We start from the raw sequence: 17,234 nt of genomic DNA, 5'->3' as shown, positions 1-17,234 counted from the left end.
CTGATCCTCTGCATTAAATTTCAGAACTCGTATTAACTTTTAGATCATAGGTATGTAATATTTTATGGTTTTAAAAAATGAGGGTTCCATTTAAAAATATGAACATTTCTCTCCATTTAAATCAACAGAAAATAAATGTTGAGGCTATATCAATTACTTATAACATTATTTATTGTTATTTCTCCTCATTAGTAATAAATTTAGCATTCAAAATAAATGTGTGCAATTTTCAACAAGGTTATTAGAACAAAAAGAATACTTCTGAGTAATGGGATGGAAAGGAAAGCAAAATTTTAATGTTTTAATATATAGCATCTGAACTACCATGGGAGGAAAAATAAAAGTTCTATTTATTAATATCTGTGATGAAAAGATGAACATGGATTAACCCTTTAAAGAGCAAAAACATAAATTTTCTAATTATTTTTTTTTTAAATTATGGAAATTTACATGATTTTAGGATCTAAGAGAAGAGAAAATAACTTTAAAAAAATTTATAGTGGACTGCACCATGAGGGGGGGGGTCACTGGAATACCACTGTGCACCAACGCCATATTCTTGTTATAAATATTTAATACTTTTTCATTCGTTTGGTAACATAATTATTAATTATTTATTGATGGAAATACTAAAACACACTATATTATCAATGAAATACTTATACTATCTTACAACATGAAAAAAATTATAAAAGAAAAATAAACAATTTTAATAACAAATAATCCTGAAATAAATCTAGCAATGGCAAGTTCTTTACATGACATTTAGATTTTAAATACAATTTAGCACTATATTCAAGTTATGAAGAAGCATAATATTTAAATTAACCATTTAAAAATTAAGAAAATTATACTATAATAGAAAATATATTTAACATTCCCAGAATATAGCTCTTGCTGATACAAGAAGAATGCCAATGAAAAGAACAAATTTCAATCATCCTATTCGTATAAACCTTACTCAAATGTAAATAAATTCCTCACCCACAAAACACAAGGCAAAACCCATATAAATTATCAGCCACTTAAATAACAGAGTCAGGGGAAGGAAAACAAATTTGTTTCACTAAGGCGTTTCAAGTGGTAGAGAATCTCATGCCATAGGTGCATGGTGCGTATCTCTGAAACCATCTAAAAGGATGTCAAGTATAAAGAACTTTTCTTTCGCGATAGGATTTGAAAAAAAATGTGTATGTTGTGGACAGCTTTCATACAACAAATTTATGAGTGCATTTCAGATTTGTTTGTTTTTTTGCTTGCTGAAAACAAATTAATGAAAATATTAAGAAAAGCATTAAAAATGAAGCATTTTTTTTATGTAAAAGGGATATTAACTGGAGTGCTAACATCTACAGGCAATTATTAAAGTTAGAATATCATTTTAGAGCCTTTGGTTTTGATCAGTAACCACCACGCATTTAGAAATAATTTTTAGAAAGTGGCGGTTTTACCATCATACCACCACGTGTCAAAGGGTTAAATATATAAGTCAACAAATTAGAAGATCATGACCATCTAATTTACAATGAATTTTCATCATGGATACAATTACAAGAATAAATACCATAATATTAATACTTCATCACAATGAGCATAACAGACAAAATAATAAAATTATACAGAGTAAATTATACAAATAAAATTATCAAAAGCAAGATAAATAAAATTACTGAAATACTAAATTCAAATGTTCCAATTACTGACAAGGCAAATATATAACCAATAGATATATATCAGAATATAAAGTTAATAAATTTTACAATTATTGGATCTGTAATGAGAAAACTTTACTTTCATATAAAAGCTTCCATTTGAGAAATCTAATGAAATAGACTTCAAAAATTAGTTATGTTGCAACAGCATTCAATTTTGGGACACAGTCATATTATATATATTATTGTATAATCTCTATTAATAATAAAGATGAATATGAAAGAACAGGAAAATGTGGAACAGGAAATTATGACAATTGTTCTATTTCTAATTTTGCCCATAAAAAAATTGAGAAAAAAATTATTTTTACTGACCAGTGCAAAGTTCAGTAAGCAACAAGTATTCAGCTTTGCCATGTTCGGAATGTTCCTTTTCAATTGAAGCTGCTGCATAAAACTGAATAATGTTTGGATGACCAGAGAGTTTTGTCTATGAATTATTAAGGAATACTTATACATATTCATGTTTTGGCATCTTAAAAATAAATAAATAATAAGCCTACAAACAAATGCCTTGCATTTTATAACATAACTTCTGCCCCCAAGCAATGAAAAACATAAAACAAGAAATCAAAAACTGAAAGTAATATAAAATTTATAAAAAAATGTGAGCCTTGTCATGAATTTGAAAAACAACCATACTACCCAAGATACTTTCTTTTAATTAAAAAGTTGTGTTTTTTTTCTCTATTTGTTTCTTAATGAATGTTAACTCCAAATTTATCTTCCAGTAAAAGTTCTGAAATTTTTTTTCACTTTCCTATTTATAAAAAAAATAATTGAAATAAAATTGTTTACTCATTAACAAATAAAATTGTTTAATTTATTAAATTCATATATAATAACTATAAGGAGTAACTGCATTATTACAACATTCATATAATAAAATTATGTTTAAAATAAAAGATTAGTCTGGATATCCCTTTTCGGTTCTTTATCTATGATACCCTCATTCACAGAAGGGCTTTCTTTCTATTGTATTACGAATAAAGTAAAAAACTTACTGTTTGGATCATACCGAAAATACATTAATTTTTTTAAACAGAAATGATTTCAAATTTTTAAAAATTTAGATTAAAAAAAGCTTGATTTATATATATATATGTGCGTGTATGTGTGTGTGTTTGCAACAATATCAAAGCTTATTAAACTTTTTCGCATTTATAATTCCTTCATCTGATTTCCACTCTCACTATCCCTTAAAGTACAATACAATTAAGAAAATTCACAAATAAAAAAAGCATTGATCAAAAATGTAAAAATTTAAATTAATATATCAAATTTGATATGTTTGAATATATTATGTTAGAACCTTATTTTAATAATAAATACTGAAGAATTTCTATTATGAGATATTATGAGGAGTCACAATCCACAAATTAAGCTAATTTTTTTTTTAAATAAATAGAAATTATAAAATCACTCCATCTATAATATAGCTAATAGACATTTTTTGTGTCTATTAGTCATACCATCCAGAAATTTATCAAAAATACAACCCATTTTAAATAATGGTTTAAAAAACAATAATAATAATTTCATTTTAATTGTATGGTTTATTTTAGCAAAATAAAATAAACCAAACTTATCAAAAACAAAAAAAAAATCAAGCTAACTGAGATCTACAATTTAACATTTATTAAGACATTAAAAGAGTTCAGAAATGTTATATTTCAGGTATGAAACTGAAAAGGATACAAGAAATTTAATTTCTCGAAGTATACTTTTGCTGGCATCACTATCCCCAGCTAATAGTCTCTGAAAAGAAAAGGAAAAAGCAATAAATTACTTCAATGATTTTATTCAGTTAAGAGAAAAATATTAAGGAAATTTTCATTATTTACTTTAAGAGCATATTCTTTTCCAGTAGAGATATCTTGAGCAACAAAAACATACCCAAATCCACCTGAAAGGCAAAAGAATTATAATAAAAATATTACATGCAATTCATAATAGGGTAAAAAAAAATTGTATTGCAGAAAACAGTTTTCTTTATAAATATTTGTTCAAATAAAATTGTTACATGAATTTGAATAAGATAATAAATCATGTTGTAAGACAAAAAAAAATGTGAAAAGAAAATACAGAATTTTTAGGTAGCTCTTTTTATGCAGTAATTATTATAAGAACATATTTAAAAACTTACTATTCAAACTTTAACTCTATGTAAGGAAAAATTAGCTTTTTTTCTCGGCTTTAAAATAATGCTTGTTTCTTGTTTTATAACCTGACAAAATATTTTACTTCTAAATAACTTTTTCTGCGTTTAGTTTTCTTACAAAGAGTTGGAACAATATATGCCTCACTACTCATCAAAGAATATAAGTATGTCTTGACTCATGTAATTGTTTCTTCAACGATTCATGTAATCATTTATATCAAAAGCAAATGACTGGTTATTTAGCCATCTTCTTCGTATAGCTGAAATATATAAGTATATCTATGACTGTAATAGAAAGAGTTCTTTACAAACTGCACTTAAATATGACACTCTTTTATAGTATCTTAATGGATGTCATTATCTTTGAAAAATTCAGAAAAAAGCTGACCACCCAAGCTGGATTTTCAGTCAATAAAGTTTCACCCATCTACTTACTGGATGTTTTCAGAAGAAAGGAAACAAGAATTCTTCGACAGCACATGTATTACTAATTACTCAATTTTGACAAAGAAATCAAATGCAAAATGCCACTAGTAGATACTTTCAGCGAAAAGTATAAATGAAAAAAGCCCCAAACTCAGTTGTAAATTATTCCACAAAGAAAAGTTATAAGAACATTCCCTTGAATAGATTCTATAACTCAAGTTATTATAGATACATAATAGAGCATATTTAGGTACATTTTCAAAATAAAAGGAAATGATAATCTGAAATAGATACTCGGCCATTTCAAGAAAAACATGAATACTTCTATTTCAGAAATTCCACTCAAAATAAATTCAGATACAGTTTGTTTGTTTTTTAATGTGTAAGTATTTTTGAAGAATTATTTTTATTTTTCTGTTGGAACATTTTCATTTTATAAGTATTCATTTTAAAATATCAGTGCATGAAATCCTTTAAAAAAACTTCTATAAAAAAAAACTAATCTGCATTAATTATAACATTTAGTCAAAATTAAATGATACTGATTGATAAATTCATATGCTGTAACAACTGAATTCACAAACTTTTCAGGGATGTTAAGACATTTTTACCACATCTTTTTCAAGTTCAATAATTGATCAAGAGAATTATTTTAGATTAATGAATTTTTTAATATATTCACTAAATTTTAAAGGTTTTTATTTAAATTTTATTTATTTATTTATAATAATAGACACAATAATACTATTAATCAAAGGGTTAAGATAAATTTAATTCCTTATGCAGCCATAATATCTCCATGACAGAAGAAAAAAAATACTAAATATATGGTGCTGTGATAACTGTAGATTCTACAAAAATATATGGATTTTGGGCACTTGTGTATTGACCACATACCAATTATTAATTATGAAAGATACTGCAACCAATGACTGATTATCAAAAAAAAAAAATCAACAAAAATATCATATTAGTTTATAAACTTATTTTCTAATGACATAAGATTAAGCCTAGAGTTTGACAATGTATTAGTATTTTGATTTGAGAAAATCATTCCAATTCAGATTATATTTATAATTGTTTAATACCATACGAGAAATCTTCTAATGGATAGATTAAGCTTGTTAGAAGCACCTCACATAAATATTCCACCCAGAATAATTCTCTTTATTACAAGTTCAAAATACCCTTTTTTTCACATACTCAAAACAAAATAAAACTTTAAGGAATTTTATAGAACAATTTCATTTGAACAAAAAAAAAAAATTAAGAAAAAAAAAATATATATATAAATAGTGAACTACCAAGTGAATAAATTGAAATTAATTATTCCAATTTAATCCATGGATCAATTACTTCCTTATGACATTAAATAGAACTTAAAATTTTTTGTTGTATTATAGTTATTAACTCATATTTAATGTATATAAATAAAAGAAAAATTGTTAAAATATTGCTGTTAATTATATGATAAAATTAGCATATATTTTATAAAAAAATCAACAATACATTCCTTCTTACACTAAATGAACATGTTGACACTATTTAGCTTTGTAGCCTATATTTTTCATCACTTAATGATATGTAATAAATACTATAAAAGTTAATCCTAAATTAATGTTTCATATTACTTTATAAATAAAAATCAAAAATATATTCTAAAAATAATTTTCTTTTGTCATGGCATGTCGTTTGGGAATTTGAGAATTTAATAAATAGTAATCTGACAATTTAATACAAGATACTAAAACTTAACTTAAAAGATCTTATATTAAAATTTAGAATTTTTTTTCCTTAAAATAAAGAAAATTATTCTTTCAATTTGAATATATCTTCGTTTCAGAGCTCTTGCGCATATCAAACTCTTAATACTTTTGAACCAACTTTTGCATGATTAAATTTTTAAACCCTATGTAACATTGGTTCTCCATGTTTCTACAATATTCCATGTAAAAACGGGATTTATTTATCCAATAAATGCAAATTTTATCTTTCTTTTTTTTCTGAACTTCACTCTTCGTCCGATTTTTTTTTTTTTTTTATTTACTTGTATTTTTTCTTTTGAAATGTTTCTTTGGCAAGGGTTTCACAGTTCTAAACCAAGTAAACAATGGAAATCAGCACTACTGTAGAGATTTTACGATAATGCTATGTACAAGTTTGCTATAAAAATAGTTAAAACATAATTATTTTGAAATACAAATAATGACAAGCTATATATTTAATTTCGCGGATTTAATAAAATGTTCTGGCCTACTGAGGAAAACATTGTTTACATTCCGTAGGTCAGTCATTTCGAAAAATCTTCTAATTATAATATAAAAATATTGAAGAATATCGAATAATTTTCAATTATGGAATAAATGTTTAATCTATAAACAGTAGAAAAGAAAATATTTTAACTGAGGGCGTCTCACCTTCTGCAATTACTCGTTTCACTCTCAGTTTTTGTTTTTCAAGTTCAACAATTTGGCCGACAAATTCATGTTCCTCCTTGGGAAGATTGCTTGAAAAATAGCCAAATGCAGACTTGAAGAGATCTGACATTTTAAAAGTTGAGATCAGGAACAAATCAAAGATTCATTAATTTAAAACAGACGAAAATGTTCATTGTGTCCCAATAAAAAAAAACCACAACAGAAACCTACGGAGCCATGAGTGAACGGTACAGACGAATTTTAGAATTTATCTTCTTCTATGTTCTACTAACGTATGTCAAAAGTAGCAGAATTTCCTTGAATTTAAAAAAATCGTGAAAATAGATCAGATAAATGAAAACTAACAATTATTTTTATTTATTATAAAAATCTTTTTTTTTTCTTCTAACTTTTACAGAATTATTACTTTCTAAAATTTTTTTAGCAATCCTTAGTTTCACAACTCAACTCAGGATTTTATTTACCTAATAAAGCGCCTCAATTATAATTTTAAAATGTAGTTTACCGCCGAAGTGACTGCTTGCTTTTGATTATTTTAATCAAACTTCATAGCTAAATATTTGAAATGTCAAAACTAGTTTTTTATATTAACAACAAAAGAAACTATGTATGCTTTTAGCTTTGCGGGAAGCTTTTTATAGAGGAAATTTATATCAATATCGTATGTCAATACAATATTTATGTTGTCTTTTTGTTTTCCTCCCTTCCAATTAGAAACTTAATATTATTGCTTCTGATCAAATTACATTCATTTTTTCATTTTCTTCAGAATATTGAAGATATGAGTGAATATACAGTGCATCACCTTGTGAGTGAATTAATCAATAATCTTGGGTAAGTTAGAATTTTATAAGAAAAGAAGAAAACTTGCCATTCCAAAATTAAAATTTGTTAAAGACAAAAGATTTTATAGTCTTTCTCATTTTGCGAGATCAACATTATTTTTATATGGATTATTAGATTTAGACGGCAATATTTTTGTTGTATTTTTTTTATCTTGAAATTAATAAAAGAAACAATGATGCATTATATTAGATGGAAACTGTCAGATATTCTTATTTTTTAATTACACACGCTTTAAAATTAGTTTTTCTCTTACGATTTTATGGCAAAAACTCAGTACAAAGTATTGTTTTAAACTTTTACTTTAAATGTTAAGTAATCTTCAGGAACAATTTTGGTGTCTATGTTTAAAAGATAAGGTCATCATTTAGGGAAAGGTATAATGCTGTAATGATATATTTTTGTTTTTCCTAATAGAAGTACCATCTGTGTACAGCAGCTTAACTTCAAATTTGGATTAGCCTTATATTATGGATTGCTTAAGTGTTCATTTAAAGTATTTCTTCAGCTAATCAATAAATTTCAAATGGCTAAATCAAAGCTGAATTTCAACATCAAATTTAAAATAACAGAGATGAATCATTTAATAGTTTAAAAATTATTAATCTGAAACTGTAGTGTATTAACCTGGACCTATTAGCTACCTTTTGACTTAATGACATATCACTGACAGAAATATAAGCTTAAGCACATGCCATTGGTGAACATAGCCAATAGAATAAGATGAGATCTTTAATGATTAATTGCTGGTTGCAATAAGCTTGTCATCTTTGGCTGACATTAATCACTGACATGCAGCTAATACACAAAATGCGGATTTCTGATTAGGCAGTTGCTGGGCTGACCAGGGCCACAGGTAGAATTATGGCCCTAGTCATCAAATTGGTAAAATATACAAATTCTATGATTTATAAATATTAAAGTAATATTAACACTTTGTTGCATTTGATTGAACAGTTTCCCAGATGCTTCATTACATTTACTTAATTATATTTATAAACCCGATAAGTCAATCTAAATATTATTATGCACAAATGTTGATATTATGCAATCATGAATCAAAATAAGCAAATATCTTTTCTCGATGCTACAAAAATGAAGATTTAAAAAATTAAACTAAAAAATCATTAATATGTTTAAATTAAAATTGTATTTAAATGCAAAACTGAAATGACCAGTTTATTAAAAAATTTAAAAAATTTCATTGTTTAGTCACAAAATGTCTCAATCTGCCACTAAATGCAAAAATATCTCATTGTCATATCTTGCAAACAAAATAATAAATTGAAATACAAAAATAAATTTAGGTTTTTGTATACTCTCTTTATTATTAAATATAACAACATTCTATTTCTTGAAGTCATAATCAATATAGTAGTTAAAAATACTTTAAGCTTCTGAAACTCAAGTCTGAAAATCAAGCCATATTATGGGATGATTGCTATCTTTAAAATATCCCCAGTGCTTTTACATTGACTGAATAATTTAATAATGTTAATTACCATTGGTTACACATAACAAATATTCATTAATGTTTTTGGTCTTCTGTGGTGGTTATAATAAAGTTTGGTCTTGAATTATTTTTAAGAATTTGAATTTTTCTCATTTGTTTTTAAGTTTCCAATTTTCCAGGCATTGAATCAGCTTAAGAGGGCTCTAACAAAAAATAAATATCATATATAATTTACTGTTTTTTCACAGTAGGAGATCCTCTCTTATCTCAGCTTTACTTTAGATTTTCTTGTTTATGAAAATCATAACATAGAATAAGATATGTTATGCTTTTATATCAAAACTGTTCCAGATATATATTTATTTCATAATTATTTATAAAAAGTTGGGTAGGCAAATTTTAATTTCTAAGTTTCAATTTGCATGTATAAATATTTAAAAATAATATTCTTTCCCATTCAAAATTAGGTATTATTTAAAGTAGATTCTTATTTTTACATATTAAAAGTTCATGATTAGAAATATTAATTACATTAATAGTAGTTTTTAATAATTATTGAATAGTTAAAAAAGATCTGCCATACTTTTGTTAAAAAATTACCATTATACTTTTGTTAAAAAAAATATGATAGTTTCTTACAAATATTCTCTTACAATAATCTCAAAATAAATGAAATTTGAACTGCAACATTATTTCTCAAATGATATTTTTGTTTCTAAATTATTTATAGTTTTACTGAAAAGTTGAGTGAAGGTGCATCATGTGAAGATTATGCAGAGATACTAAAGAAGAGTAGAACTCCTTATAACACAAAGGTTATTTTATTTTTATTATACATTTTATTTGAATGTGTTGTTGTAATATTTAAAAAAATTAATAGCTATTTAAAATTTATATTTCTTGCTCTGTCAAGTTTTATTTTATGCAAAAATTTTGCATCGTAGGTAAATATAGTTCATAATATAAAATTATAGAATATCATAATGCTTCAACATTATAGTTGGAAGTATACTGTTAATATTTGATGGGATTGTCATGATTGAATCAAAAATAATTAAAAACATCTTGGTAAAAAGAAATTAAGACATCTCCTGTGGGAAAACTATAAGTTACAATCAGTTTTTATATGTGTACTTTCTTGGGTATGTCATTTCTATTGAAAAGTAAGTTCTTATCTTGGTTGATGAGATGTGAGGGAGGGGGATACTACCATACAAATAAGTTATTATTATTCTTTTTTACATCAAAGTTTTTAGAATTTATATGCATTATTGCTATTATGTGTTTTGAGTATTGCTTGTAGAACATCTGCAGTCATAATTTCTCTCTTCATTCCATTTGATTTGCAGCTCCACCCTGGTTTCACATCAAAAGTCCTCATGTCTTCAAAATGTAGCATCATTTGGTGAAGGTGTTTAAGTTTAAGAGAGCCTCAATGCAAATTTTTGGCTTGTTAAAATGCCTTCAGCATTACAGACATATTGTTAGTTTTCTAGTAAAAAAAGCTTTGTGAGAAAACTAAATGTGATAAAGTTAAACATTTTTTCATTGTGAACTCTGAAACTTTAGTTCTTAGTTTTAGCTCCTAGTCTTCATACTGAGCAGTTTTGGGAAAATTTAATGTATTTGCTTGTGCAGTTCACTTTTCTTTTTAATCTTCTCTTAATTCAGTTTAATTCACCAACAATAGGGCTGCTGGTAAATGAAACATCGAAAACATGCTGATATTTGGAACATCAAAGTGAATGAGAAATATACCACTGTGATGTTTCAAATATTTTATTCAAATTTTATATCTATGATCTGATAAGAATTAAATCTAAGAAAAAGATGATTTGCTCTCAGCAGCAAGCTGTTACTGTTAAGAGTTACTCTGTATATGGGTTTCTTTTTATTTTTCTTCCTCTTTAAAAACTTCTTACAATTCATCATAGGAAATAACTCTTTTTGTTAAATACAAAATGCATATATGGATTGAAAAAAAAATTAATTATTTGTAAAGGTTTTGAATTTATTATTTATTGACATTTCTTGCAAGCTGCAATGCTGACAAGCTAAACTTTGGAATGAAAATTTTTATGAGTAGTTTTAAATTAATCATTAGTTATTGTAAAAAATAACATTTATTTTCAGCTTGAGTAATTATAAATTGAGTTAGAATTTTAGTAAGCTTAAGAGTTAATGTATTTGATGTCATGTTTTATGAATTCAGAATATTTTAAGATCTAATTGGATTTATATTTAATCTTTTAAATATTTAAAAAAATCCAACATTTTTTATTTGTATATTAAAATATGAGATGATATTCCATGTTTGATATTGATTGGCTTTTTCATCTTAACATTTTGCCACTGATAATTTTGACATGTAGTGGTAATTTTTATGATTGACATATATATACAGTAGACTCCCGATTATCCGCGAGCGGGTTATCCGCGCCTGCCGCACAAAGTTTATTTTTTTTTTTTTCAAAAAGGTGCAGTTTTACAGTTATGCTTTTGTAATTAGATAATACATTACAGTATTAAAACAGTACATATGTATTAATTTTTCTGTGCATCCTTGACGCCTCTCGTAAATACGAAGCACTTTTCTGTTTTCATTAACAAAATGCATTTTAGGTTAGTTTTGAGTGATATACTAAAATATTAAGCGTTAGTTAAACATTTCCTGCTGTTTATTTTACGTTTTGTTGTACATAAAACGATTTTTCAAAGTTGTAATGACTGTTTTCTTTTTTGCTATACCCGTTTTTAGCTTTTTTCGGATTATCCGCGATTTTTGTTATCCGCGGCGGCCGCGCCACCCAATTCCGCAGATAATCGGGAGTGTACTGTAGATGATAAATATTTTTAAATCTACAGGATATTTTAATCTATATTTTCCATTGTAGTATTTTAGCTTCATTTGTCTGTTGTAAATGTCCAAACATTGATTTAGAAACATTTTAAAGCAATTGAATCTTTTAAAATTGAAAATACTAATATTATAAATATGCTAGCTCTCATGGAGATTGAAATCTTAATCATTTAGAGGTACAATGACTGTCAAATTCTTTGTATTTATTATCTCTGTGGCTCTGGTAATGTTAAATTTATTTCTTCATTGTATTTAATCAATTGAAATCTTTTTTAGAGCATTACCTTGAATGTGTTACCTTTTTTTTAATGTTGAAATCTTATGATTACATATTATAAAATACTTGTATAATTTTTTAAGGAAATTTAAAATTATTGACACATTTATTGAAATTTCAATAAATAAATTGTTTTTAACTTTTTTTTGTAGTGTGCTAATGTGACAGCTATAAAAAAGGTCTCTGAATCTTCTTCATGTCCTGAGGAATTTATGAAAAGATATGAAGAAATAAAACTCAAGCAGTAAGTTTGCTTTTATTCTAAATTTTCACTGAATAAGACATTGAAATTTAATTGGACATTTTTTTTCTCTCTACTTTAAATTAAATTGTTTACTAAAGCTTGCTAATATATCTAGTCTTATAATTTATTTTTTAAATGGATCATGCACCAGAATGTTGCTCACAAATCATATCTTTTAAGTAAAAAATTTTGTTACCATGTCATAAAATAGTTTGCTTAAAATTATCGTATAGTTTGGTTTATTCTAAGATTAATAAAAATATACATTTTTTCTTCCTTTTGATAAAATTAAGCAAAAATTTCATTCTCTTTTTGAATATGTAAAGATACGAACAACAATTTCTTAAATTTAAGTTTTGTTTTCTCCATTGAGTATGTATTCTGTTTATTTGATATTGATTTTTCATTGTATTAATTGAAACTTCTATCATTTGTCTTAATTTTTTCTATTTTTATATAGAATTCGTGAAGTCGATTCTCTTGTATCTTTTTTGTACAAAGTACAGAATGATGAGAAGGTAAATGCAAATAAATTTTATTTCACTGATTTTCATTTTTGAATTGCATATTCACTTTAAGACATTATAATTTTTGTAGATTTTATTTCAAACTATTAAATTACCATTAATAACCTTAGATGAAGATTCTTTTTTTCAGCAGTCAGTTAAAGCCAAGGAGAGGACATAGGTAGAAAAATTCAGTTTGGAAAACTATTGGTAGTAACTTTGTAAGGTGTTTATTCATTAAAATATTAAAACATATTCTGAATCCAACAAATTCTGAGGAGAAATCCTTTAAACTTTCAGCATAATTGTTTACTGTTAGTTGTTACTATGATCTGGCAGCAAAAAGCATAGATGATAGCACTCTTGCTTGTAGATGGAGTTCAAAGTTCAATCCTAGATGCAAATCGGGGGGGGGGGGGTGAAAATTCTTCCAAATTAAATTATTAACCAATAAATATTTTTATTTCTTTTTTGCCTTATTATCCAAAAATAAACTTTTATTTACATGGTACTTAAATTATAATTAAAATTTTTAACAGCAAAATAATTAAATATAATTGTAATAGTGATAATTAATAACTAAAATTAATTGTATCTTAAAGTCAGTAAAAATTTTATATTATTTTATTTTAATAATTACAATTTATTCACCTTGTTTCTGCAAAACAGTTTTAAATTTATCAATTTGAAAATTTATTAAATATATAAAAATTATTCTGATGATAATGATTAAGAGATATAATTGAAAGATGTTGAATTATTTAATATATTAACAAATGATCCAAAATTTCAACAATCAAAAAAGGGCTGATTGACTAAATGCTGTTATATATTACATTATCCTGAACTTCTACAACTCCAGTTCTCTACAAACTCTAAGCTTCTTAGATTTTGCTTTATTTAGAATGTTTTATGTAATATTTCAATTTAGTCTACATAATGCTCTTATTCTGAAATATAAATGTCTGAGATTACAAGGACTGTGTTTCAGAAGCTGAATCTGAAATTGGAGTGGGATCAATTTTCAGTGAAATGTGAAAATTGAGACTAATAGATGTAGTTATTTACCATTCGGGTCTGATAGCTGAAAATAATTTAATTGAACTGAAATTCTCTGTTCCTATGTCTCATGAAGCAATGTTGATAAGAGAGAAAATTTAACAAAATATCCTAGATTTGGTAGTAAGGACAAATTTTTATGAATAATAAGTAATGCTAGAAATGAAATTCATGCAAATAGCAAATACAAAAGATTTAAAAAAAAAAAAAAAAAGTCTGGCAGAAATAAGATGCTTTATTAGATGAAATGGACCGAAAGTGGGAGAAAAAAGAGCAGAAATTATTCTTTTAGATTTTAAAATCAAAACATTGACATTGCAAAAATACATCTTATATCGAAACTATAATCATTACAAAAGAATTAATACAGTCATTCAAAAAATAAAAGGGCTATTCAGATGGCAGGAAGGAGTAAGAAAGGCAGGAAATATATTTGATAAATATATAGTTATAAATTCTTGGAGCTTTACCTGCTGCAGGATAATTTGCAGATTTTGAATCAAAGATGGGTTTTCAAAATTTTTTTTAATGGAACATGTTATTTAACATTAAAGATCTGTCTTGAACAGAAAAGCAGATATACAAAAAACCTTGACTACTGAACTGCTTTTGGAATATAGATTTCAAAATTAATATCTAATATCAGCAGATTATTATTAATCTGACCCGACAGAGATGTAAAGTAACGAATATTTTACATTATCCTCAATTTCAGTTTTCACTATGACACGTTGCTTTTCTGCAAATGTGATAACATACTAATATATAATCCATCCCTAATATAAGCCTAATACATAATCAATCTTTTAATTAAAACATGAAAAAAAACTTGAAAGTTTTTTTTTGTAACATTTTTTTTTATCAATTATCATTGAAATTTAATTCTTTTCAATTGAAATTTTTTCAACTTAGATTAAAAGAGACTATTGGAGGTAAAATAATAGTTCATGTTTTTCTTTCCAGGTAAAAAATTTATTGGTGAAAAATTCGAGTGCCAAAATCAACAGTAGTACTGTTTCAAATGAGAAGTCAAGTATTAATAGCAATTTGTCACATAGAGATGCCCAGGTAAAAAAAAATGGTTCCTTTTAGTTATTATATTTCAATTTAGAAATGCTGCATGTAATAAATTATAAAAATTTCAATTTAAAGCATGGCAATTAAATATACAAGCAATTGAAATATAATATTGTGACAGTTTTTGTTCATATGCAGTTCAAAAGCAGATAATTCTTCTTTTAACTGTTATTTCTCAAAATAGTGCAATTAGATTATTCTTCTAATTTTAGAAACCGAATTAAATACAAAAAGTGTCAGTTAATGAACTTAACAGGTTATTTTTTCAATCCTAAAAGCTATTGTATTAAAATTATTGGATATATAGAAACATAAGGATTAATATCATTTGGAGTATGAATAGCCCAAAATTTATATTGTGGGAAATCAATCTTTTACTCTTTCCGTGCATGCTTACCTTTTCTCTTTCTGTCTCTCTCTTTGTAAAATGTTAAGCAATTATCTATAAAATATTATTTGAGTAAATAAATTTAATAAAATGTCATGTAAACCTGCCTATTTAATCTTAGTGTGCAGATGCATAAAGTAGATTTTAGACTGTATATATTATATTAAATAAGAAAACATAATAATAAAAGTAGTTTTTCATATTATTACTGCAAGATTAATCATTTAAAGTGTGTGTGTAATCTTGCCTTTGACAAAAGAATTAAAGTGTCTTATGTTTCTATAACGTAAGCTAGGCCAAATGCAGCCACCATGATGTCTGGATATAATAATTTACATATTCATATTATATAATGTTTTGTGTTGACAGTTAAAGAGAATAGAGTCATGTTACTAAAAACATTTATATTATAAATGACTCCAATTATAATATAAAAGTTTTTTATAAATGTTAAAATTTCAGAAGATAATATCGGATTAAACTTTCTAGATTAAATTTATTTATTCCACTCTAAAAACTTTATACTCAAAGCTATATGCATCACTATTGAATATCAAATGTAAAAAGAGAAGATTGAATTAATGCCAGATTTTTTTTTTTTTTTTTTTTTTTAACTTTGAAATTGGAAAAAAAAATTTTATTTGAGATTATGTTAAATAAAACATTGCTAAATTGATATTTTTAGGCAGCTTATAAAAGTCTAATAGATAGTATTTTTAGTAAGTATTGTAACTTTTAGTTAAAATGGATTTATTACACACACACACATATATATACTTATATATGTGTAATGATATTTCTTAATTCAGTTTAAATCCTTATTTATTTTCTAGCTTTTATTTTAAATTAGCCCATGTTAACTTCATTTTAAAAGGTCCTCTTATTTCCTGATCCATTTCCCACTTTTTTATTTAATTATTTCTAACATGTGCCTTACAAAATTGCTGACTCTTTTGATTCCCATGCCGGGAGCAAAGGAATAAAAATATTTATTTAAACCCTATGCATCTTTTTAAAAGATGCCTTAGATTCTCTTGTCCTAAGTTGACACGTGGCAAAGAATATGCCATGCTAAAATCATTGAAGGATTGAAATTCTCCCTTTTGCTCTTTTCATGATGTAAACTAATATGTTACTTATCAATTTTTCCCTGTAAATAATGTGCCTCTTGGTGTAAAACAAACAGAAATTAATATTAAGCATTTCTTTTTTTCGACCTTGCATCAGCAAAATTTTATATATATATAATATATACAGGACTTTGATTGATTAAGTAAAAAATCATCCTCTAAACAACCCACCTTTAACTGTTCACTCACCTTATCTTTTCACCTCTCAAAATTTCAATTTCCGTCCACTCTGCCATGGCAAGGTTACTTATATATATTTTCCCCTTTTTGAGCTTTTATGTGTTAGATTATCTTAATAAAGGTAACTTTACAGTAATTGTCTCAGAATCCTTATTAATGGTTTTCAGTAATTCTGTATCAAATAAGGAGATTAATTCTCAAATTCTAAAGAATTTCTTTAAAAAAGTAGATATTCAGGTTTTTCATGACATTTTAATTAGATTAAACTTCTGCTCTAGAATAGATTGTGGTTAGAAATTAGACCATTGAGATTTTATGAATAATATAATTTAGAACTCAAAATAATAATATGAGAATCTTAATTGTATATTCTATAAAGATATTTATCGTATTAAAATATATTTTTAATTATATTTAAAAAAAATATATATCATGGAATTAACATTATCAACTGAAATATTTCAGTGCTAAAAATGAGAA

The 17,234-nt window shown here is 25.5% G+C and overlaps 2 protein-coding genes across 3 annotated transcripts in view; one reads left to right on the top strand and one right to left on the bottom strand.

The window, feature by feature from the left end:
• Window positions 1-6,958, bottom strand: part of LOC129968797 (cyclin-G-associated kinase-like) — a 34,557-nt gene extending 27,599 nt beyond the window's left edge. Inside the window, exons 1-4 of the mRNA XM_056083051.1 lie at window positions 6,717-6,958; window positions 3,557-3,618; window positions 3,411-3,470; window positions 2,028-2,142 (exon numbers count right to left, since the gene is read on the bottom strand). Coding sequence (XP_055939026.1) covers window positions 2,028-2,142; window positions 3,411-3,470; window positions 3,557-3,618; window positions 6,717-6,846 — 367 coding nt within the window. The 5' untranslated portion in view covers window positions 6,847-6,958. The remainder of the gene's footprint in view (window positions 1-2,027; window positions 2,143-3,410; window positions 3,471-3,556; window positions 3,619-6,716) is intronic.
• Window positions 6,959-7,216: 258 nt separating this feature from the next.
• LOC129969456 (gamma-tubulin complex component 2-like) overlaps window positions 7,217-17,234 on the top strand; it is a 40,896-nt gene continuing 30,878 nt past the window's right edge. For both annotated transcript variants that reach the window (XM_056084032.1, XM_056084033.1), the window contains exons 1-6: window positions 7,217-7,398; window positions 7,507-7,571; window positions 9,764-9,848; window positions 12,323-12,414; window positions 12,875-12,932; window positions 14,943-15,047. In XM_056084032.1, the coding sequence (XP_055940007.1) occupies window positions 7,519-7,571; window positions 9,764-9,848; window positions 12,323-12,414; window positions 12,875-12,932; window positions 14,943-15,047 (393 nt within the window). In that variant the 5' untranslated portion in view covers window positions 7,217-7,398; window positions 7,507-7,518. The remainder of the gene's footprint in view (window positions 7,399-7,506; window positions 7,572-9,763; window positions 9,849-12,322; window positions 12,415-12,874; window positions 12,933-14,942; window positions 15,048-17,234) is intronic.

This window comes from Argiope bruennichi, chromosome 5 (assembly GCF_947563725.1).
Source record: "Argiope bruennichi chromosome 5, qqArgBrue1.1, whole genome shotgun sequence".
Taxonomy (NCBI): Eukaryota; Metazoa; Arthropoda; class Arachnida; order Araneae; family Araneidae; genus Argiope; species Argiope bruennichi.
Note: the sequence above shows the minus strand (reverse complement) of the source record. Positions and strands in the feature narration are given on the sequence as shown.